We start from the raw sequence: 25,270 nt of genomic DNA on the forward strand, positions 1-25,270 counted from the left end.
GATGATTTCTCATCAGTGCCTACAGCTGTCTCATCACAGAGTTCTGTCATGTCTTTTTACTCAATGGGTATGGGAGGGCATTAAGCTACATAATGAGGCACTGCAGATTGAGTTGACTTCTAGATGTGGATGACACTCAGTTGTACATCTGTTTCACAAGCCCCAGATAGTATATTTGTTTGATTTTTCCCAGCACTTAGAGGCTTGAATGAAAGCTAGTTAGCCGAGACTCAACATGCATTGAAAGGAGGTAATGCTGGTAGGCAGGGGGGACTGACCAGAGGAAATGGGCGAGGTCAGATTGGCTCCCTCAGTTGAAAGGTTTGTGTTCCACCTTCAAAAGCTGATGACAACACCACCATCTAAAATGGTGCAGGGGAGCAACATTCAATTTAGGTGTCAGCACTGTAGTAGGAGAAAAAACTCGAGGAGAAATTTTTCAGATATTTTACTTTAAAATGCATTGGTAAATGTGTGCAAGTTTATCTGGCCCAACTGGGGCCCTGCGCTATGGGCACGTTAGCAATGGCAGCGCCCTTAAATAATTAAGATCCAAGCAGAACTTTGAATTTTTTTAAAAGCACTTCAGTTCATCTTTAAAACAGATAGCAATGGCCTATGCCTAAAGGAGGCTGTGGATGAAGAACAGAACATTTAAAAAACCCTTTATTTGGTGAATAGTCACAGCCTGCAAAGACCATGGGAGAAGTTCTGCTTCCACTTACGCTTATAAATTTCCATTGACTTCAACAAGGTTGTACAGGTATCACGGAGTAGAATTTAGCACTGAAATAACAAAATATCAAACAATTTGCTGAGCAATTGCTTGTTTTCAAAAATGACAATAGGTCAAAGCTGGCAACAAGCAAAGGGATACAAATTAAAGATGTAAGCACTATTTCTTCCATTGTTCCACTACTATCAGGGCCGGCGCTACCATTTAGGCGACCTAGGCAATGGCCTAGGGCGCCAGAATTTTGTGGGGGCGCTATTTTGCCGGGGGGGCAGCACGCGGGTCCGGTGGACCTACTGCAGTCATGCTGGTGGATGGTCCGCTGCTGGAAAGGCTCCAGTGGAGCTGCTGCAGTCATTTCGGCAGACAGTGCGCTGGTCTAAAGGCTCCGGCGGACCTACCGCAGTCATGCCTGCGGCAGCTCCACCGGAGCCTTTCCAGCAGCGGACGGTCCGCCGGCATGACTGCGGTAGGTCCACTGGGGCCGCGGGGGGCGGCGAAATGACCGTCCGCCTAGGGTGTCAGAAACCCTGGCGCAGCTCCTGACTACTATTAGGCCCAAATCCTGCAGACACTTACACGTTTAATTTTAATTAGGGCTGCCAAGTGATTAAAAAAATTAATCACATTTAATCATGCGATTAATCGCACTGTTACACAATAATAGAATACCATTTATTTAAATATTTCTACATTTTCAAATATATTGATTTCAATTACAATGCAGACTACAAAGAGTACAGTGCTCACTTTATATTTGTTTTTATTACAAATATTTTCCCTGTAAAAAACAAAAGAAATAGTATTTTTCAATTTACCTAATACAAATATTGTAGTACAATCTCTTTATCATGAAAGTTGAACTTATGAATATAGAATTATGTACAAAAATAACTGCATTCAAAAATAAAACAATATAAAACTTTAGAGCCTACAAGTCCACTCATTTTTCTTTCTTGGTTGCTCAGACAAAGAAGTTTGTTTACATTTGCAGGCAATAATCCTGCCCGTTTCTTGTTCACAATATCACCTGAAAGTGAGAACAGGTTTTCATATGGCACTGTTGATGCCAATGTCGCAAGATATTTACATGTGAGATGCGCTAAAGATTCATATGTCCCTTCATACTTCATCCCCCATTCCAGAGGATATGCTGATGACAGGTTCTGCTCGTTAACAATCTAAAGCAGTACAGACCGACAGATGTTCATTTTCCTTATCTGAGTCAAATGCCACCGCAGAAGGTTGATTTTCTTTTTTGGTGGTTTGGTTTCTCTAGTTTCTGCATTGGAATATTGCTCTTTTAAGACTTGTGAAAGCATGCTCCACACACCTCATCCCTCTCAGATTTTGGAAGGTACTTCGGATTCTTAAATCTTGGGTCAAGTCCCATAGCTATCTTTAGATATCTCACATTGGTACCTTCTTTGTGTTTAGTCAAATCTGCAGTGAAAGTGTTCTTAAAAATGAATGTGCTGAGTCATCATCCAAGACTACTATAACATGAAATATATGGCAGAATGCGGATAAAACAGAGCCAGAGACATACAATTCTCCCCCTAAGGAGTTCAGTCACAAATTTAAAGCATTATTTTGTAATGAGGGTCATCAGCATGGAAGCATGTCCTCTGGAATGGTGAAAAGTATGAAAGGGCATACTAATGTTGAGCATATCTGGCACATAAATACCTTGCAATGCCGGCTACCAAAGTCCTATGCAAACGCCTGTTCTCATTTTCTGGTGACATTGTAAATAAGAAGCCAGCAGCATTATCTCCCGTAAATGTAAACAAATGTGTTTGTCTTAGCGATTGGCGTGGCCTTGCAGGCTCTAAAGTTCTGCATTGTTTTGGTTTTGAGTGCAGTTATGTAACCAAAAAAAAAAAATCTGTATTTATAAGTTGCATTTTCACAATAAAGAGATTGCACTACAGTTGCACTATGAGGTGTTTTATCATTTTTACAGTGCAAATATTTGTAATAAAAAATAATAGTAAGTGAGCAGTGTAGACTTTATATTTTGTATTGTAATTGAAATCAACACAGAGAGTCCTCAGACGTATGAGCCCCAACTTGCAAGCCATTTACAATGCTTTTCAATTGACTGCCCCCCTACGATGCCTGTTTCACTCTTACGATGATTGATTTGCATTACAGTTGCTTGAAATCACTTCCCTGTTGTGTTATACTGGTATGGAGCTGGAAGGGGTCGCTTCTGATTGGTTTTGAAGCAGCAGGGTAGTTTGTTGCTGGGTAGGCTTGCTGCTTATTTTTGCTTGGCTGACAGCCAATCAGAAAGTTTGAACAGTGATTATCTGATATTCAGCATGTGTGCCAGTCTCCCTGGCTTTCTGAGCCTGTGTTGCCAGCATTCTGAGCAACATATGTGAGTGCGTATGTTCACTTGAATGCTGTTTACAAAATACAGTGTACAATAAATACATTGATGTTGCACCATTAGTCATATATAATTCATTTAGTACAAAAATCTGGCTTATTGTGCTGAAATCAGTGTATCAAGCCTTGGTTGAGGAATCAATCACCGCTTAATACCACTGATTCCTATGGGAAAAGCGGTTTTGACTTACGTTTTGACTTCAATGTAATTCTGAGGAACAAATTGTCATAAGTCGGAGGACTCTCTGTATAGTTGAAAATGTAGAAAAACATCCAAAAATATTTAATACATTTCAATTGGTATTCTATTGTTTAATTGCATTTTTAATCCCTGTTAATAGCAATTAATTTATCTGGGTTAATTGTTTGAGTTAACTGTGATTGACACCCCTAATTTTAATCCCATTGAAGGCAATGAGTCATGGCAATAAAGTGGGTTTATTTGCAAACTTGGGCTGTAGAATGATGACAAATCTCAAGTAAAGTCAGCAACTAAAAAGGGATCTAGACATTTGTTTGTCAATGTAATATAGCAGAGGAAAGATGGACAGAACTAATCCAAATACAAAACATAATAGGCCTTTGAAATGCTGTGCTGGTTTTCATGAGTCCCTCAGAAATGGGATGTCTGTTCCTTGCCCTTTTCCTAAGAACTGACTGCATGGCCATTGATTTAGGTTTACCTTTTTAAAGGGATTCTTTAAAGGGATCCCAGCATGCTCTTGTAGTAATTAGCCCTTTATATCTGGGGGATATAACCAGCTGCAGGCCCAGGAAGATCACTTTGCTTTTGACTACTATAGGCTGCAACTCCATCTCTTCCAACTAATAAGTATTTTAGTTCCCTTTAAGATTTTTTTTTCCTCTTTCTTTTCTCATTCTTGATGGTGCAGCAAATCTGCATGTGTACTCACCCTAACCAGGCTATTAGTTGAGATGCTATAACTAACAATTTGGTTTTCCCAAATTTCACATGCTTGTGGGAAATAGTGTTTATGGCCAGATTTAGCAATCAAGCATATCCCAGGTCACTACTCTTTCTTGAGTCTATTTTTAGACCTACATGTGGCTGGGAGATGAAGCGCCATATTCTCTCTTTCCACAGCTAGGACCTTGGGCTTCAGAACCATCGGGACTGATTTCTTAATAGGAGGAGAGAGTCTTCCCACCCATCAAATACAATGCTTCAGTCAAGTGGCACCCTCTTGGGAGCTCTAGAACCAACAGTTCTTGACAGTGACACAGAACAGTCTCTTTAAAACAAGACATGATTGATTAGTCAGCTGGAACACAGTGTTTAGGAATATTAGATTAGAATGTGTGCATCTAGGCTTTACTTTACCAACCTCCCTGGGCTGAATCTCTGCACTGAGTCAGAAATCTTACTGTAGTCTGCTCATACTTCCGTTCTTTGTCTCTAGTATCAATCATGCCCCTTGGCCAGCAGTTGTTAAAAGTCAATGGTCCAATCATTAGTCTCCATTCACATACTGACAGTTCTTGATAGACTACTCATATGGACCCTGACATGCCTACTGACTCATGGCCAGTCACTTCCCTGTTTATACACTGTGCCTGAGAAGAAATTAACCTCTTCACACCCAGTGGGTAGCAATACAAAAGTGAATAGAGAAGCCAAATCACAAACGTTGCATAAAAATAGGAATGTCCTACATTCTCCACAGTAACTACATACTGAAATGGCCCATTTTGGTATCTGGTATATGTCTGTACACTTGAATGGCATGCTATTTTGCTTTTACATGCTGATGGATTTTACATGAAAATCTTCTAAACATATGTTTGGATAACAGGGAACCATCCCTGCCTGATTCATTTGCAGTTGGTTTATTGTGATACAAACCACAGTGAAGTAATAGCCCTTGATTTCTCTCTTGAACTAAATCCAAGGTGGAAGACATCAGACACCCAAAGTGAGCTACATCTAAACGCAGGAACAAAGACCAGAGTGATGTTCATTAATATCTTCTTGGGACTTATGGGTGACATTTCCTAAAAGTGGCTAAAGGAGCTAGGCACCTAACTCCCTTTGAAAGTCACACATCTTTAGTCACTTTTGGGAGTCTCACCCCAAAAGAACATTTAATTTAAAAAAAAATGAAAATCACTGATTGAAAATCACAACTTTACATCAGCAACACGGAAATGCTTATCTATGTCACAAGGGGATTAGCCAATATTTTTTCCAGAACTCTGAAGGTAATTAAGTATTCTACTCATTTTTATTCTTAAAGTAAATAATAAAATCTTAGTACTTGGCAGAAACTCTGCAAGTTCTAATTCTCAATATTAAACATCTTGCATGATTAAAAATCATGTGTTCTAGTGACATTTCAGAAGTAGCATCTTATATAGCTGTCATGATTACAAAGTCGTTCCATGACTAAACCTATAGAAATAGAAAAACTTCACTTATGAAGCTGGAGATGCATAGATTTTTGTAATAAAATAAAAGCCTCCCCAAATAAGTTTTTCTAGATTTTGGAAAAAGAAATAAAAGTAGTTACTTCTAAAACAATTTCAGGGAATGCAGGACACAGTAACCTGCCAGCCACACACACACTACAAAACTAATGAGAAACTACACGCTCCACTTGGAGGCACATCCATTTTCTTCTTAAAAGAAGTCATTTATAGAAGAGTACATTGGTGATCTCTTCTTACATGCTAGATCCTTGTCAAAAAATTATAAATTACTGAAGCATATTATAATGCAGTATCTCTGTATGTTCTGAGGAGTTCTTCACAATGTTTAATGTAGAAAGATTAACTATTAATTGCAAAATGATTGTTTGGAATTATTCCCTCATCTTAAAAAAAAAAAAAAAAAAAAAGACACACTATGCATTTTCCTCCCCTGGATTATTGAAATGTTACCAATGCCTACCGACACTGAGAACCTGTTGGTATTTGGGGAGAATGGGCCAATGTAATATTCACACAATTGTTTGGTGCTCATTCATCCACAACTCAGAAGTACTTGTTTTTCCTGAAGACAGCATAAACTGCTCAGAGAATAAAACAAGGTTTCAGAAAACTCATTAACAAATTGGTTAAACAACCTCAGCATGAGGTACATTACCCAAAGTTGTAACCTTGCACTGAGCAACAGGAAAGCATAAAGTACTGGTATTAGTGCAGTTTCCCACTCTGATTTAGCTTCATAGGTACCCTAAAGCTATTTTTTATTGCAATCAAGCAGAAATTAGAGAAAAGTATTTTATAAGCTACTAAGTAGCCATCCAGAACCTAGCTGAGTTTACTCACTGAGCTTTGACTTAATCTCTTAAAGCTGCTGTGGGATACATGCACAGTTTTTTACTTCACTGCTTGTGCAGCAATTCCCCTCTCTCTCTCCCCATCCTGCTGACATGCTACATGCTGAGAGCTTGATATCTATTTGTTCACATTGCTGGCTAGTGCCTAGTTGAAGAATGAAAGGGACTGTGTGGTATAAGAAGGTGGTGGGAATAATGAAAAAGTATGAACAGGACACAATGTGTTTATGTAAGTACACACCACTGAGACTAACAGCCTCACCTGATGAGCAGTTTGAAAAGAGCTTTAGATATATTTTAAAATAAAAGCAATTTTAACTTTTTAAAAACTTCATATTGTGTTGGTGGGGGGAAGAGAAAGAAGGAAAGAAAACAAAGTAACTGCAATCTGGAGGAAAGAAAGTTGCTAGGATTTGAAGTGACCTACTGGCATTGTTGGCATACCAACTAAAGAGCTGTTCACTTGTGTGACTGACTTCTATAGCTGCCACAGTGTTAATCCCTTGGGCTTTTCTTCCATTTGATTCAATTCTTTCCCTGCCCCCATTGTTGAAGTATCGCTGTTACATCCCCTATTCAAATTGATAATTCCAGGGGTTTTGGCCAGTTTTGCCAGTTAGCAGCTGAACTTCTTATCCTGTTGACTCTTAGTATAGTCCAGCATTTAAACTAGGCCCTATTTTTTCCCCAAAGTGGGCCACATTCTTTTCAACAAGGTATCTGTATAGCTGAGGGAGGGGAGTGACAATTATCACCTGGCCAACACTATAAAGTTCCAATGTGGGGTTATTCTCAAAACTCTTGTTTTCCACTCTGCATTCCTGGAAGTACCAGAAGTAACCAAACCAAATATTGCTTCAAATTTATCTTGTAGCAATACATACATCACATACTTTTCCATTTTTTATTTAATTCTGCACAGTGTAACAAAGCACTTTTTCACAACTGAAGTATTCAGAAAAGTTTACAATTGTGTTCTGGAAGTCTGGAATTAAAAAAACCTCTTCTCTCCATAGTCACTACAATAACGCCAGCTTTACAGCAAACAACAGAAATATTTAAACAGCTATATTGTTCAACCAAGAATTACTAACTACAAATCAAACAGTTCTCATCATTTAGGAAAAAATGCAGCTGTACAAAACCTCTCTTTAGGCATCTTCACATCCTCCTCTTCTGTGTGCTTATATACAGAACTGTGAAAAGGAAAAAGTGAAACATGTTAAAGAATTCCAGTACATAAGGTGCCATGTTTACCCTATCAATTCAATCAAGAAATCAGGAAATGTAAAAGTTGAAGTTCCAAAAGCAATATTAACTGAGTCAAACTACATATATGTAGTTTTTTTTCCAGTTTTCCTTGTAGAACACTTAGTTCAATATATTACTTCATCAAATTGTGCATCATAACAGATAGAGGATGTACAGATGGATTCTATAGTGTGACTGTTCCTAAAACCAATTTCACTGGAACCGCCTTCTGTGATGCCGAGGAGAGTCCAACAGGATGCATAGATTAAGGGTGTTAGAAATAACAGTCTTGATCTGACAACAAAAGGTTCAGGATCCTCACTTATGGCAAAGGTCACGGTAACTTATGAAAGAGTCTGTACATTTCACTTATTGGACCAGTACCACAGTGTCTTGTGATACAGGAAACCTTTTAAGTGTTTAGGAAAGGGTTTCCTTTGGGGCAGAGGGAAAGGAGGAGGAAGCCATGACACTTGCATCTTGGGTGCCCAGAGTGTGAAATATTTCAGAATTAACTATTTTCTCAAACTGAGGGGTATTACTTCTCAGCTCAACCTGTTTTCTAGAGTCTATTACAGGCCACCCCATAATAAGAAGTGGGGTAAGACATCTCGCAACCTTGCCATCATCCAGCTTCTTCCCTCAGCCTTTTAAACATGCTCTTATTTCCAAGTCTTTAAAAAAAGGGGGGGGGAGGTGAGATGGGGGCAAAAACCCCTTGACCATATTTGCTTCCCTAACTTCAATCTCACCTATCCAAATTCTGTAAGAGATGTCTGGCCAACCTGAAGGTGACTTCTCTATTCTCATCCTCCTATTGAGACAAAGTCTGTCTAATTTCTCTCTTTCGCATGGGCTCTGTGCTCCTCTTGTTTTCCTCTTTCTGTCCTTGCCTGCGGATGTCCACAGAGTTCAGCTCCTGGCCCTCTCCTTTTTTTCCTCTTTATATTCTGCTCCTGGGTGACTTCATCCATTCCTGTGCCTTCACTTCTCTTCTCTACACTGATTCCTCTGCACGTGTGACCTCTGCCCCTCTGTTCATTCTTCAATCTTTGCCCACAGTCACCTTCCAACCTCTCTTCCTGGCATTTCCTGCTACCAGGGTGAAAGGTATGCCTATATTACAAATACCTCCATCTCAAAGGGTTGGGTTACACTAGCATTATCCCTCAATACAGTTAAAGATAGGCCATTTTATAGTGCGGATAGGACCTTAACTGTCTTTGAACCACACTAAAACCTATCTGTCTAGTTTGGGGACGGCAACCTTTCAGAAGTGGTGTGCCCAGTCTTCATTTATTCACTCTAATTTAAGGTTTTGCATGCCAGTAATACATGTTAACGTTTTTAGAAGGTCTCTTTCTATAAGTCTATAATATATAATTAAACTATTGTTTTATGTAAAGTAAATAAAGTTTTTAAAATGTTTTAGAAGCTTCATTTAAAATTAAATTAAAATGTAGAGCCCCCTGAGACTGGTGGCCAGGACCTGGGCAGTGTGAGTACCACTGAAAATCAGCTCGCGTGCCACCTTTGGAACGCATGCCATAGGTTGCCTACCCCAGTCTAGTTGCTTATACTCCGCCTATTTCCATGGTAGCTGAGCCTTGGAAAGTCTCATTATAATGTGTCATGGGTCAGTTTAATTATTGTAGTCTTCTTAATGAGAGTAAAATCTTCACCTGTAAGCACAGTCTTAAATATTAATAAACTGCATCAGACAGTTAAGTCAGTCAACATTCAGTTTTGGACAATCAAACTGTGAGTGTATTACAGTGCTATCAGTATCCACAGAACCCTATAAATGTACACACTGCTTTACAAAGCAAGACGTGATAAGCTCTGTGAAGCAAGGGACAGCTAGATAGACAAGACAGTTCTGATGAATGTTATTGGTTGGCTGACTAAGGAAAGAAAGTGTCCCGTGATGGGTGGGTTAGAAGGAGGGATAGAAAAGAGAGGGTACTTGGTAAAAGACAGGGAGAGGGGAAAGAGTCACAGGGATCAATAAGGAAGAGCATAGGACCAGAATAGCGCAGCAGGAGGAAATGAGAACACAGATGGTAGGTAAAAGGAAGATTATGTAAGGCCTCTAGCAAGAGTAAAAGTTTGAAATGGATGTGGCTGGAGACAGGCAGTCACTTAATTTTGTTTTCATACATGCCTCAAATTCAAAATTCCATGCCAAAACCAATCTCCTAATCAAGAGTATTGCAAGGAGGGATAGTTACCATTATTTCCTCGGATAAATGCATCCCCATATTTGTTCTTTAATTGACCATTTACATATTCTTCTGTCTGCTCCAGAGCTATGTTCATATACCCATCCAGGCAAGCCAGGACACCTGAAGACATTTAACAAGTTTTTAAAAATGAAAAACAAAAACAACAGGTTAGATTTCAAAAATCAGGGTAAACATAAATTTGACAGTCTTTTATTCTTCAAATACAACTCAAACCTCTCTTTCTAGATAAACTGCTCTGATTAACTGAAGCATACAGTTTACTCTAAGCCAATTAGAAAGCAGGTCAACAATGGTACAATGAAAAATTGTCACCATAGCCTCATCATCCATCAGGTAGTGATTAAATCTTCATCAATCGCTCTGTAAATGGAAAAAACTGCTTGTGATAAAACAGAACTTTGTCACTAAAATCAATGGCTTCTGCTTGGAAAGTTGAAAATAGTGCAATTCATTTATGTATTAGCAAGAGATGAGTGGCCCTTAATAGTCTACAGAAGAGCTTCATGTATTAGAAAGGAACTAGGCACACTGAATTTAGCTAGAAAAATGAATGGAAAGTCTATATAAAACAGGTTGAGTTTTTTATCTAAATGAAATGTCAGGGACACCATAGAGTCATGGTATTTAAGGCCAGAAGGAATGACCAGATCATCAAGTCTGACCTCCTGTATATCACAGGCCACCAACATTCCCCAGCACTTGCACTAAACTGAAATTAGATGAAAGTATTATATACCACAGGAGACTAGACTATTACGTGCCATAGGCAAAGAACAAAAGGGACTGAGGTGCACCTGAGCCCTTCACGACCCCTCAAATAGTGATCAGTTAGATCCTGAGCAGGTAGGCAAAAACCACCCAGCCAAGGACCAGAGAGCGAGCATGCTCGGTGCCATCTCAGAGTCCTGGTCCCCCTTGTCCAATGTCCCATTTCCAGCCATGCCCATCTCTAATGCTTCAGAGAAAGGAGATTGAAAAACAACAACAAACAAGATATGGGCTTTGTGGGGATATGAATCCGTTCCTGACTCCTGCAGGTGGCTGGCTGAAATCCTGAAGCATGAATTTTTAGGAACATAAACTGGAAATGAGCCTCAGGGCTCTTCGGTCCTACCCCAACCATCACAAGCAACCCCATCATACAATCACACTCATAAATTTGTCCAGCTCTTTCTTAAAACTCATCAAGTCATTTGTCCCCGCAACTCATATGGGAGGTTGATTCAGAACCTCACTCCTGTGATAGTTACAAACATTCCTCTAATTTCCAGCCTGTATTTGTTCACAGCCAGTTTATAGCCATTTGTTCTTGTGTCAACATTCACAGATTCTAAGGCCAGAAGGGACCATTTGTGACCATCTAATCTGACCTCTTGTATTGCACAGGCTATAGAACTTTCCCAAAATAATTCCTGGAGCAGATCTTTTAGAACATCCAATCTTCATTTAAAAACTGTCAGTGACGGAGACTCCACCATGACCCTTAGTAAATTGTTTCAAAGGTTAATTGCTCTCCCCATTGAAAATTTACACCTTTATTTCCAGTCTGAATTTGTCCAATTTCAACTTCTAGCCATTGGATAATGTTATACCTTTCTCTGCTAGATTGAAAAGCCCATCACTGGCTCCCCATGCAGGTTCTTATAGACTGTAATCAAGTCATCCCTTAACCCTTCTCTTTGCCATGATAAACAGATTGAGCTCTTTGAGTTTATCATTATACGGCATGTTTTCTAATCCTTTAATCATTCTCCTGGCTCTTTGTCCCCTCCCATTTATCACCATCCTTCTTGAATTGTGGGCATCAGAACTACACAGCAGTGCTAAATACAGATGTAAAATAATCTATCTTACTCAAGATTCCCGTGCTTACGTGTCCCAGGATCACACTAGCTCTTCTGTCCACAGTGGGAGTTCATGTTCAGCTGATTATCCACTATAACCCCAAATCTTTTCAGAGTCAATGCTTCATATGACTGAGTCCTCCCTCTGTAAGTATGGCCTACATTCTTTGTTACCAGATGTATACATTTATATTTATCTGTATTAAAACACACTGTCTGCTTGTACTTAGTTTACCAAGCGATCTAGATCGCTCTGACTCAGTAACCTGTCCTCTTCATGATTTACTGTTCCCCCACTTTTGTGTCATCTGCAATTTTATCAGTGATAATTTTATGTTTTCCTTCCAAGTCACTGATCAAGATGGTAAATAGCGTAGGGCCAAGAATTGATCCCTGCAGGATCCAACTGAAAAAACACCCACATGATACCTCATCTACAGTTGCATTCTGAGACCTATCATTGAGCTACTTTTTAATCCATTTAATGTGTGCCACATTAATTTTATATCATTCTAGTTTTTTTTTTTAAACAAAATGTCACGTGGTACCAAGTCTGATGCCTAACAGAAGTCTAAGTACATTATGTCAACACTATTACCTTTATCAACCAAACTTGTAATCTCGTCAAAAAAATAACTTAAGTCTGATGGGATCAATTTTCCATAAACCCATGTTAATTTGCATTAATTACACTCTTTCCGTTAATTTGTTTTTTTTATTAAATCGAGCCCTGTATCAGCCACTCCATTATCTTGGCTGAGACTGATGTCAGGCTGACAGACCTATAATTACCCAGGTCATCCCAATCACCTATTTAAAAATGGCGAAACATTAGCTTTCTTCCAGTCTCCTGGAACTTCTCCAGTGATCCAAAACTTATTGAAAATCAAAATTAACGGTCCAGAGATCACTTCAGACAGCTCTCTTAATCCTTTAGTTTAAATAGTTCTAAATAACTTCAATATCCATGAAGTAATCACCTTAATATAGGATAGCATAGTGCCCCATAATATGCCACATTTTACAACAATTTTGATCTACAATATCTTTAAAGAAAAAACTTCTTTGACTGGGAGCTGTTATCTTCATCCTATAAATTACACATTACAATAAACTTCAACATTTTTCTTGAACACAACTCAGCTAAAATTGTAGTACCTGACATTTACTTTTTAAAAATACTATAAATTTTTATTTCAGTATAACTAAGCCTGCAACATTTTAAAATGAACACATTTTTAAACATGCCACAGGCTTCAATTTTCCAAGATAGTTATACAGTTTAGTTACTGATCACAAAGAAAAATTCCCTTCCCTTTAGTGTTTTATTTTCTTGACTTTTAACAAATGAATACAAAAGCAATGTTGCTTTTAAAAATATGTATCTCTTCTTTTCCCATTTTTCTCTTAGTCTTCTTCTGCACTGCACTCTGTATACAGAATTCACTTCCTAAGCTGGTCCACTAAGTCCCTTAAATCCCTCCTCAAGACCTGCTTCTTTTGTGACACCCATGAATCCCTGTTTCTTCAAAAGAGCTCCACCAGCATGGAACTCAAAGCAGAATTAGGATCTTAGCCATCTACTTACTTATTCTGTTTACTTAATGAACAAATTGTTCATTTATGTAGAGGGAAGGGGTTCAATGTTGGGAAGAACAGGTGCTAGGGACACTAGAACTGAAGCTCTGGGATAGTTTGAAGAACAATTTTTTTTATTTTTTTTTTTGTTAAACACACTAAACTTGCAACTAGTAAGATGTGTGCCCTGCCACACTGGCCTTTTAGTATGTTGTATTCCTTCCCCTACTACTCATCATTTTTGTCATCTTAGACTGTATTCTTTAGGGTTGGGACTACGCTTTCCTCTGGGATCGGAAAACATCTGGTACTTTTTGGGTTCTAAATAATTATTATAATTTAACTGTATAACTGTCTGGATTAAAGAACAGCAATGTGGAAAAAACAATCCGGTTGGACTCTTGTCTAGCACACATCCTCACATCTCAGCAGTGTTACTGTAAAATCTTCCATTAAATAACTGGGAATTTGAACTCTCTTGCCAACTTTTAAAGTCTTAGGGTCACATTTTCCTACAAGTGTTTTTCTTTCTTCTCTTTCCACACATATAGGAGAAACTGACTGACTACACACGCAGTGCTGTTAATTGCACAAAATCAACAAAATGAAAGATTCCCCTCCCCTCTTTGATCTCTGTTATACTAATCTCGGGAATTACTTTTAACAATAGTAGGTAAAAAATAATTTCAGACAAGTGAGACTAAAGTTGACTACATACCTTTTAAAAATATCACTCAGTATGCCTTAAATGGCAGTGTTTTCATGGCCTTTTTTGTTCCCAGCGTGGGTTCGTGTTTATTTCTCTCTTCTTCCCCCTTGTATTTTTCCACTCTACTAACAGGCCTGGCATAAAATGTTGTTATCCAACCTCCTATTTACATTTTAAATGTGTATATACACACACAGGCAAGCAAGTCACACACAGTAATTTACCAAATATGGTTTGTGCTTTTTCATGGCCTCTTCCCTTAAATGTGGCATTCACTTGGCAGAGAATTGAGACATTTTGCAGTTATACAGTCATACCTGCATTAGGTGATATTTGTCAAAAAAGTACAATTAGCAACATGGCCTAGAAACAGAAATAGATACATTTGTTGACAAATTTGTAATGAGAATCTGGAATCCTTTTTGAACAAAAAGTTTTTAAAAATGTTTTAAGGAATTTCACAAATGCAGCTTACATTATAGTTTCATGTACTATAACAAATCTCCAAGTAAATTTTCCTCACCACAACACATGCGCTATTCTCTCAAACAGTGTAAAGTGAAGTCAGCTGAGTTATAGCCATGTAAAAACTGGTGAGATCAGTATTGGGCCTATAATATTTATATATTTGAAGCACTCAGTAAAATACCTTTTTTTTTTCCGGGGAGGGGGGGCGGGGGGGAATTGAAATGTATAGTTTCAAGTTAGACAGTGTTTTCTATGTCCCAGCCAGCCTCCTCTTCCTCACTGAAAGCAAACAGCGAGGTATAAACCTCTGATGACACTGCTAAAAAAAAAAAAAAGAACATAGAGCCAACAGACCTGTTCTGATGAAAGTCATGCTGGGACACTAGACCTGTAAGAGAAGCTTCTTCTTGATAATCCTATGAGAGGATAGGCCCACGACTAACTTGGATTTTCAAAAGCATTTAAGTGATGTTAGAGCAAGAATCCCATTTAGAGCCACTGGAACTTTTGCTCCTACATTACTTAGGTTCTTTTAAAAAATCCCACTCTGAAGCCTCAATCCCGCAGTTAAATATATGCATAAATCAAGAGGATTCAAAATTCCTATGCTGGGAGCCTACACTGCTTCTTTCAAGACTACTGACCTAGACAAATTGTTTTAATCAAAAAACCAAGTGTTTTTTTCCATCAGCAATTTATCCAGAATTATTTGTTTTTATTTAATATTGCCACCCTTTTCCAAATCTTAAATTGGCTATTCTAACACTTCAGATCACTGCACTACTAACTGGGATCCCCAGTTCAAGATTCCCAACCAAAATTCTCTCTGGAGCTTATGTAAATCACTAAAATAAATGTCACTCTGGAGCCACAGGATACAGGAGTTACACCAGTCACAACACGAACCTGAGAATCTAACTCAAGCTACTATTACTATACCAATAATTCCTGTTATATGCAAGCCACCATACTAACACAGCCACAGAAAGAAAATACAGGTACCAAGAAATTAACATTCCTGCAAAGTTCTCTTGCTTTTATTAGTTATGGGACAGTCATTGTTTTAAAGTTAAGTACTGTATTTGTCCCTTCCTCCCCCAAACAGTGAGAATGTAGATATTATTCACTATGGGAGAGAGTGGGGAGAACTTACCTCGATAATCAACTCCAGAATTTAACTTTACAACAACAGGCCTTCCTATAATTTGTTTTAAGAAGTCACTAGGGGTTTGCTTCCGTAGACTCATTGTGATGGTCCTGGTGGTCTGGGAGAGAAAAAAATGTTTAGATAAATAACTCAAATACTGATCTTAAAACATATATTCAACTAAGACAGGCAGTCTTGTGGCTCTCAAAGTGTTCAGTAGGGAAAAAATATCAAAGTGGATAAAAATGAAATCTACAGAAAAAGAGGACAGACTTAAAACTGCAGTTCCACAGCCATAGCATGAAACATTCTATTTAACTTTTTTGCAGTTTCTGAAATTCTTAATAGGAATCTTCGTATGTTTTTCTGTTGAACATCTGTTCACCATGCTGTGCTTCTTGCAAACTTCCAGTGTAGCCAGCAAAGGCTTTGATTTTCCATAACACCTTTTGTTAAAGCAGCTTTACTCGAATTATGGAATCAAGAATAGTTAGTGTGTTTCATATCCAAAAAAAAAAAAATACAGAAATCCAGTTATATGCAGACTGCTATGTTAAAATGGAAAGAGCAACGAGATTGTGTTAAAACTAAAATTCTGGGAATGATTCTGATCTTAGTTACACTAATGAAAAGCAAAAATAATTTGGTTGAAGTCACTCAAACTTAATGAAGTTACATCATGCACACAACATATGGAAATAATCAGTACATGAGTATTTACCGTGCATGCTTTAGATTCAGTTAAAAACATACGGTATATACTCATTCGTAAGCCAAATTTTTTTAGTAAAAAAGGGAAGCATCAGAGAAGGGGGTTGGCTTATGAACAGGTATAGAGAGGGAGAGGTGGGACACAGCCCCTCCCCCCAACAGAGGGAGCAAGGAAAGGCAGCACAGCCAGCAGAGTCAGAAGGGTAGAGGCAGGGCCAGAGTCTCTCTGCTTCTGGCCATGCTGCTCTTCCCCCAGCTGCAGCTCCAGGGCTGGCAGGCTGCGTCTGCGCCGCCCAGCCCAGCCTGTGGGGGGGCAACTCCGGCCAGGCCAGAGACATCCTCACCTGGTCCACCCCAGCTAAGGTGGGAAGGGATGGGATGGGGAGAGTGTGGGGGTCCCAGGCTAGGGGTGGGGTCATGTGGAGGGTGGTCACAGGAGTTACTCTCCTAACCCCTAGCTTCTCTTCCCACCCCCCAAAATTTCCCCACTAGTTGCTGTCCCGGCCTGTCAGGGTAAGCTGCTGGCGGGCCGGGCCACTTTGTTTACTTGTTTACCTCCGTGCCTGCGGACACTTGAGGAAAACAAACCGTCTTGGCCCGCCAGAGGCTTATCCTGATGGCCCGGGAGACAAAGTTTGCCGACCCCTGAATTATAGGGTCGGCATCTGAATGGGTCATAAATTTCCATGTTTACTTATCCATCTTCGGGGCAGGTGGGTTCAGCTTCTAAATGAACCAGCTTATGATTGAGTATATACGGTATTAAGAACTGATCTGTATTATCAACTCATCTACAAAGTTTCACTTTTAGAAACAAAGCTAACTGCAGCAAATAAAACTACTAAAAATATTTTAACAAAACTAAAAATGGAAGAAACATTTTAAAGACATTTTAATACAAAAGACCAAAGAAGTATCTGAACATAACTATACTCTTTACTGACTTTTACTTTTAAATAAATAAATAAAATAAATAAAAGCAAAAGTAGTTTCTAAAACTGCCTAGCATCACACACAACTTACATGAACCACCTAGCTCCCTCCAAAAAGGCTCAGGTTTACTGTTCTAGTTCTTCCAATATAAAGACTTCCACAGACTGGGGAGCAAGAAGGAAGAGGAAATGCAAAAGTTAGTATGTCAGAGTTCTGGATGCACAGAAGCTTTTCTTAATGGATTTAAGGTTACTGCAATGGGCACAATAGTAAAATCAGGATGGTGTGTCTGCAAATGTATGTATATATCTTTTATCAGAGGAAAGGCCGCAATTTTAGGTCTATCAGCATGTTATTTTACCTGCTGACATTAAGTTCACTGTTAATTTTCAGTCTGATGTGACTTCAACAATCAAGTTTTAGAACTCATTAAAAATATTACATAAGTTTACACTGGAAATTCTACTCAGGAACACTCCCACATTATTGTTGTTATTATTTGTATTATACTAGCATCTACAGATCCCAACTGAATTTGGGGCCCCATTATGCTATGCACTGTACAAACTATGCTGCAAGAGAAAGTCCCCGAAAACGTACAAGCTAAAAATACAAATTGGCTGTCTTGTATAAAAACCATAAGCAATCTGATCACTTTCAGAGAAGTAATCAGAAAAGACAGCTGTTCATTCTGCTTCAGCATGATTTCTAAATGTAGATTACAGGTCCTCCTATCACAATGTAACAACATCTTGCTATGCTATTTTCAATGACCCATATTAACCATTGGAGAGTCTTACGCAGGAAAACTTTTACCACTTTCACGTTTTAAACGCAGTAGTCAATTAAAAGTATGAATTGTCCTGGGTCACTATGCTTTTTCAGTAGTCAGAATACATATTATCCAGTCTATTCTTATATCTGTGCTAGGTTTTTGTATCTGTGAATTCTAACATCCCTTTTCTGCTCCTCACCTTCTAAATTCTAAATGAGACAACACTAGCAACTCCTTCTCAGCTTCCAAGGCAAAAGGGTAGGACTAGTAAACCCAGAACCTTGACTGGAGACAATGGTGTAAAATGACTTTATTGATCAAAGATGAAGGCTGAACACCTTAATTTTAATTCCTAGGTCTTTAAGATAACCCTTATGTATTATATTTGGGGGAGGGGTGTCAAACTTTTGTATATTGTGGACTGCATAGTGTTTAATGAACCACTTCCCTTTCTGTTGTGATTACACACCATCATAGTGTGTCAACTATAGCAAAAGATACAGAGAAAAATATTAAGAGTGTATTCAGTGTATTTTAACTGTCTCAGGCTTGTCTGCACTTGAAAGTTAGGTTGCCTTAAAACTACACTCAGTTCTTTGTGGCTTAGGGACAATCTTTAAATGTGTATATTGGAGAGCATCAAGCACACTCTGTGATATACAAGTAAATAAGATAAATATCAAACAAAGCTGACTTACATTATAAGACTGCATAAAAGCATCTCAAGGGAAACAGTAGAGACCTCACTGATTAAGAGACTTAAAAAGTTCTTGAGAATAGTGCCTAGGCAACAATTTTGCATCACATGAATGAGCACATGTATTGGGTTACTTTTTTGTCTCTCATTTAGGATACTCCAGATCAGAAATGGTACTGCAGATTTTAATGGGACTTTACACATTGTCACTCATTTAGTAACAGGTGAGCACATAGAAAACCCACAGCAACTGGAACAACCTATGAAAAACAATGACTATGTGTAAAAACAGCCCAAGACTGACACTGCAACAGCTCAGAAACGGATGACAGAACCCCAGGTGAGAAGAACAGCCCCTGGTGAGGGACTTGTGCAGGCTCTAGTATCCAGCCTGCTTTGTGGGCTGCTCCACCCCACTTAGATTGGCACATTCATACAATATCAGGTTTGGAAGGGACCTCAGGAGATCATCTAGTCCAACCCCCCTGCTCAGAGCAGGACCAATCCCCAGACAGATTTTTGCCCCAGATCCCTAAATGGCGCCCTCACGGATTGAACTCATAACCCTGGGTTTAGCAGGCCAATGCTCAAACTAGATCCTTTCTGTACTTCACAATGAAGGGACGCAAAGGGCCTGTGCACAACCAAACGCTGTGACGGGCTGTAGCCAGCGTCCAACCCTCCCCGTAAGTTACTGGGGCTCCTCTCGCCGTTAGTGCGCCCAGCCTGACCCTACACCCCTCGCTCGGGGCAGCTCCCTTGAACGCACAGGGCTGCAAGCGGCGGTAGGAGGCCCGGGGCGTTGAATTCGGCTGTGGAACCGCTGCCCAATCAGCGCCACTTCGCTCCCGGTTCCTATTTAGACCCAGGGACTCGCAGCCGCCGCGACCCCCAAACGGGGATTTTTCTCCGAGCCCCAGCGGCTGCTCGGGCCGCCTTTGGGCAGGGCCCGGCGTGGAGCCGCACACGCCTTTCACTGCGTCACGCAGCGGGATCCTCCCCCCCCCCGACCGCGCGGGGGCCCCGGCGCACTCAGGGAGCAACGGCCCTGATCACGTGGAGCCCGTGCGGACAGCGCTCCGGGCGCACCCCTGCTGTCCCGAGCTCCCGCGCACCCACCTCACTCGCTCATCCGCACCACGTCCGCCGGCGGCCACTCAGTCGGCCAGTTCCCAAGCAAAGCGAAGGACGGACAGCGCTCGCAACCAATCAACGCCCCCTCCCGTACTTCCGGCTCCGCTACGGTCAGGCGGCAGAGCCAAAACACCCAACAGAACGAGCGCGCGGTTGGGGGGGCGGGGCGTTTGCTCGCCAGTGCTCGGGTTTGAAGGGTGCTCTACTGTTTAGCCGCCACTGTCAAGTCCCTGCGGCAGTTATCTGTCCCTGCAGCTCCCCACCTGCCCTGCCGCCACTGCCAGCCTCGGGCTAGCTAAGTACGGACCTGACCTAGCTGGAGACCAGAGCGGGTCAGATCTGCTCAAACAACGTCAGGTCTTGTAAGAGCGTAGTTAATGTCTAGGCTCTATGACATGCTTGTACGAGGGGGGCATGTGACCACCCCACGTGTCATTTCTGGCCCCTTTCCTGCTCCCCCTGCGCCTCCCACACCTGCTCCAAGCCGCACCACCTTGCCCCCACTCTGCTCACAGCTCCTTCCCCTCTGACCTCTCCCATCGCCTCCCCTCTGTGGGCGTGGTGTGGGCCAGAGCAGGACCTGGACACCTAGTACCAAGCAGGAAACTGGCTGCCAGCGAGGAAGAGACGGGACTCAGACGGCTTCCCTGTGCCATCTCTAGTCCCTGCTCTGGGTGCCCCCTAGAGGGGCTCGGCTAGGGTGACCAAGTGTCTGGTTTTTGACTCGATCAAAAGGGCCCTGGCCGCTCCGGTCAGCACCGCCGACCGGGCTGTTAAAAGTCCCATTGGCAATGCTGCGGCACTAGGGCAGGCTAGTCCCTCGCCCTGGAAGCCGCCAGCAGGTCCGGCTCCTATGCAGGGGGACCAAGGGGCTCTACGCTCTGCCACCACCGTGAGCGCTGGCTCCACACTCCCATTGGCCAGGAACTGCGGCCAGTGGGAGCTGCGGGGGTGGTGCCTGTGGGCGAGAACAGCACGCAGAGCTGCCTGACGTGCCTCCGCCTAGGAGCCAGAGCTGCTACCCTTTCTGGGGTGCAGCACAGAGTCAGGACAGGCGGGAAGCATGCCTTATTGTCCCACTGCATCGCTGACTGGGAGGTACCAGAGGGAAGCCCCAGCGCTGAGCCCAAACCCAGAGCCCCCTCCTACACTCCAAACCTCTCATCCCCAGCCCCAACCCAGAGCCTGCACCTCCAAATGGAGCCCTCACCCTGTCCTGCACCCAACCCCCCTGCCCCAGCCCAGAGCCTCTCCTACACCCTGAACCCCTCTGCCTCACTCCCCCAGCCTGGAACCCCCTCCTGCACCCCAACCTCCCCAGTCCTAGCCCCAGCCAGAACCCACACCCCAAACCCCTGCCCCAGTGAAAGTGAGTGAGGGTGGGGGAGAGTGAGCCACTGAAGGAGGGGGAATGTAGTGAGTGAGGGGCAGGGCCTTGAGGAAGGGGTTGTGGCCTCAGTGAAGGGGTGGGACTAGGGTGTTCAATTTGTGTGATTAGAAAGTTGGCAATCCTTGGCTCAGCGGGAGCCCAAGGTGCGGTGCCTTTGCCAGGCGCATCTCCCTCAGCTGCACTCAAAATCTGCAGGGGGGCACATGAACCTGTGAGTCCTCCTCCATGTGTCACCTCTGTTTCCTGCTACATGATGACCAGACAAAAGGATCAGTCCATCCTAACACAGGAGGTCTGTGAAAGCTGAAGGGGGTCATGTCATTCAGTTTGCTGGTGTTTCATATATGTTTTGTTGCAATACTATTAATTTTAGAGCCATGTGAAAAGTTCTCCCTGGGCTTCACTTCTCTTTTGAGAGGATATCATTTAAAGGGTTAATGGTCCAAACTTTCTAATACACTGACTCCTTTGTCTTGTTTCACCCACTAAGAAAGCTGTTAACTGGTCAAGTCTGAGGTGCTGGAATGTGTGAAGAAGGAAGGGGTGGGTAGTGGCAAGTCCTGGTGTGAATGCCTTCCAGCCATGCTCTAACTTCTTGCACACACTCGCTTATGACTGATACTGAAAACTTCTCTAATGTTCTATTTGCCCAGTGCATTTGACAGTTCTTAATATGAACTTTACTTGTATATAAAAACTCCACTTGTGTTTATTATGAGTATATTGTAAGTGAATGCTATGCTTAGGAAACATTTTTGATTGAAAACAGTGGACATTTAATTCTTCTATTCATAGAGCAGCTATAGCAGCATGCAAGCTTTCTCATATTGAGTCTCCAGTGTGCCACAAATTTGTTCTGGAGAGACCATCCCTAGGTTTAATCTAGTCTAATCTAGTTTAATTTCTATGACTCACTTCTTGTCTTCTATGACGTCTTCTGTCAATAAAGCACAATTTGTGATAATGTTTTTGTTGATATTTTTAAATAACCAGAGCTGCCGCTAGAAAATTTGGTTTGTGCTACAAAAGTCGTTGGGGGAACTTCTTTTCAGCTGTCAGGGGATGAGATGACTGTCACTGGATGGAGGGGAGGGGTATCTGCTGATTAGCATCTCCCCCTTGCAAGCCTTCTTCCAACATACAGAACACCACACTTTCTCCCCAGTTAACCATAACTCCCTCCCTTGACCTCTATCCTCCTACTACTTGGAAAGATGAAGTGAGGACACAGCTGCCTCTGTACTGGATCTCTCTGCAGCAGCTGCCTTGGAATTTTTCTGTAATATGGTGGGAAATGGAATCTAGTATATTCCAAATTAACCTGGGACAAAATTCATATATGGAGTTCCACATTCTCTCTTGAGCTATTTTGAAAATTGACCTTGAAGATCCTCCCAACCAGATATCCAAAGTCTTGAGATTATGCAACAAACAAGCTGGGAAATAATCTATAATAGTTTCTCTTTTTATCCTTTTATTATAATTGTCATTTTTGCTTCTTCCATTAATAGAGAATTCTGCACAAATTTGAAGGGGTAGGGAGGAGAAATTATTAAAATTCTAGACTGTATATTTTCCTAATATATAGAAAGCTTCTCTGGCTCACAGCAAGAAACTTCTACTTTTTAAATCTGAGTATTTTTGTATTAAGTTATTCCATTTCTATTTAATATAATGTGAAACTTCATGTTGTTATAGACCATAAGGGATATCTATTTTAGAATTATGACAATGCAAAAGCATTATTGATTTCTTATAAAACCACTGAGAAATCTGTCTGAATGTTCCAAGGCTGATTCACCTTTGGAGTTTACTTTGGAAATTTGTGTGTGTGTTATTCACATTTATACAAGAAAATAACATGTAAATGGAGTTCTTATAGAAAAATATCAGAGGGTAGCCATGTAAGTCTGTAGCCACAAAAACAACGAGGAGTCCAGTGGCACTTTTTTACCCACGAAAGCTTATGCCCAAATAAATCTGTTAGTCTTTAAGGTGCCACCCGACTCCTCATTGTTCTCACAGAAAAATGTTGATGCAGAATATAATTTTATTACAATATTATTCCATTCTAGTACAATATTATTCCATTAATGCCCAAATATTCTTGTCTCTATCTTAAATACTCGTAAGGACCCTATTACTGAAGTATTTGTGTACCTCACAAGCTCCTGACTATACCTCTGTGAGGTAGGGAAATACTATTATCTTCATTTTACAGATGGAGAACTGAGAAAGAGGAATTACGATTAGTATTCATAGGGAGGACTCCTGGGAGCAGGGAGATCCAAGTTCAAATCCCTTCTCCACATCAGGCGGAGGGGGTGAATTTGGGTGTCCTACATCCTGGCAACACCTCCTCATTCTTTGGCTGTTTTATGTGGGTTTATGTGTACTCTGAGTGTGCCTACTGGATGAGGCCCAAAAGTTAAGTCTAGTCTCTGAATTGTGCTGTAATTGTGATGGGGCTTACTCATGAGTTAGGTGCCAAATTAGTAGTGTCAGGACTTAGGTGGCTGTGTGCATGCCCAGATGCTGAAATGTAGGCACTTTGGGGACTTTAATGTGGAAACTTGGATGCCTAGGGACTATAGGCACCAGCTGAGTAAGGGTTATATGAATGTCAGTGATACCTAAACTCTCCTTATGAATCCCACCCGAAGTGACTTGCCTAAGGTCACCAAGGAAGGCTGGGGCAGAGCAAGGAATTGAGTCTCCTTGTCTAGCCCCTAACCACTGGACCATGTATCATTCCCTTTAGGGCGATAGTACTAGGAAAAGACTGCTTGTGTTCACTTAGAAATGTTACTGGGATCTAGATTTTATATTCATTCTGTCTCTTCAGTCATTATTGTATTAATAACTTATTAAATGATATATGACAAATAATAAAAAGAGAGTAGAGAGTGGAGCTTTAGAAAACAGGTTGATGAAGGTCTTCCTCTCCTGCCTCTGGAGTTATTTAACATATTTTTATTACATTCTTGGTAACATTTTTCTCAAAGCCTAAAAGTTTTAAAAAGCAAGGTATATGAACCTGATAAAGTTCATCTTACTGGCCTAGGAGTTCTGGAATGGGCATGGCCAAATAAATGGAGCCACATTGCAGTTGGGTTGCCAGGCAATTATTGTATTATCAGGAGCCTCCAAATCTGCTTGATTATATCTAATACTGGAAGCAGGAAAGGACCTAAAATAGTTATTGCTAGGGACAGCCTTGCAAAATTTAACTTGGCCACTAGTCTTCAGTATGTAATATTTTTGATGGTAAAATACTAGTTTTCCCATTATTATTAGTCAGTATAATAAAGACTGAGCAAAGACATTTTGTGGGCTGCTCAATTTTCATAACAATTTTTGCAAATCTGAACAGTGATATTTTGTGATTGTTGGGCTCTCTTTTTTTGTAATTTGTATTTATTTTTCTGTGTTATGTTTAAATAAATTCTGTTTGTGTCATGGTATAATTCCCCACTCTGAACCTTAGCGTCCAAAAGATGGGGTACCAGCATGAATTCCTCTAAGCTCAATTACCAGCTTAGTACTTGTAGCGCTGCCACCAACCAGGAATTCCAGTGCCTGGTACACTCTGGTCCCCCCAAAACCTTGCCCGGGGACCCCCAAGACCCAGACCCTCTGGATCTTAACACAAGGAAAATAAACCCTTTCCCTCACCGTTGCCTCTCCCAGGCTTCCCCTCCCTGGGTTACCCTGGAAGATCACTGTGATTCAAACTCCTTGAATCTTAAAAAAGAGAGGAAAATCCACTTTCCCCCCTCCTTCTCTCTTCCCCTCCCAGACTCTCCCTGAGAGAGAAAGTAATCCTAACACAGAGAGAAAATTAACCTTTCTCTCCCCCTTCCCTCCTTTCTCCCCAACAATTTCCTGGTGGATCCAGACCCAGTCCCCTGGGGTCTCACCAGAATAAAAAAACAATCAGGTTCTTAAACAAGAAAAG

At 41.1% G+C, this 25,270-nt stretch overlaps 1 protein-coding gene across 2 annotated transcripts; it reads right to left on the reverse strand.

Annotated features, from left to right (window-relative positions):
- Nucleotides 1-7,319: 7,319 nt before the first annotated feature.
- On the reverse strand, nucleotides 7,320-20,278 carry LSM6 (LSM6 homolog, U6 small nuclear RNA and mRNA degradation associated). Of its 2 annotated transcripts, XM_030564152.1 has the most exons (5): nucleotides 19,908-20,278; nucleotides 17,407-17,480; nucleotides 15,679-15,790; nucleotides 9,912-10,025; nucleotides 7,320-7,625 (listed from the first exon to the last, which is right to left on the reverse strand). In XM_030564152.1, the coding sequence occupies exons 3-5, from the start codon at nucleotides 15,770-15,772 to the stop codon at nucleotides 7,591-7,593; spliced, it is 243 nt and encodes an 80-aa protein (XP_030420012.1). In that variant the 5' UTR covers nucleotides 15,773-15,790; nucleotides 17,407-17,480; nucleotides 19,908-20,278; the 3' UTR covers nucleotides 7,320-7,590. The 2 variants fall into 2 exon arrangements, with proteins under 2 accessions (XP_030420012.1, XP_030420011.1); XM_030564151.1 differs by lacking the exon at nucleotides 17,407-17,480 and having other exon boundaries at nucleotides 19,908-20,275.
- Between the last annotated feature and the right edge of the window lie 4,992 nt (nucleotides 20,279-25,270).

Source organism: Gopherus evgoodei, chromosome 5, assembly GCF_007399415.2.
Source record: "Gopherus evgoodei ecotype Sinaloan lineage chromosome 5, rGopEvg1_v1.p, whole genome shotgun sequence".
Lineage (NCBI taxonomy): Eukaryota > Metazoa > Chordata > Testudines > Testudinidae > Gopherus > Gopherus evgoodei.

Bases quoted from the DNA above. Each gene is read 5' to 3' on its own strand.
- LSM6 (XM_030564152.1), bottom strand. From the start codon at position 15,772: ATGAGTCTACGGAAGCAAACCCCTAGTGACTTCTTAAAACAAATTATA. The intron at 10,026-15,678 runs GTAAGTTCTCCC...AAATGTCTTCAG, and splicing joins TTCTGGAGTTGATTATCGAG to GTGTCCTGGCTTGCCTGGAT. The intron at 7,626-9,911 runs GTAACTATCCCT...TCCTTTTCACAG, and splicing joins ATTTATCCGAGGAAATAATG to TTCTGTATATAAGCACACAG.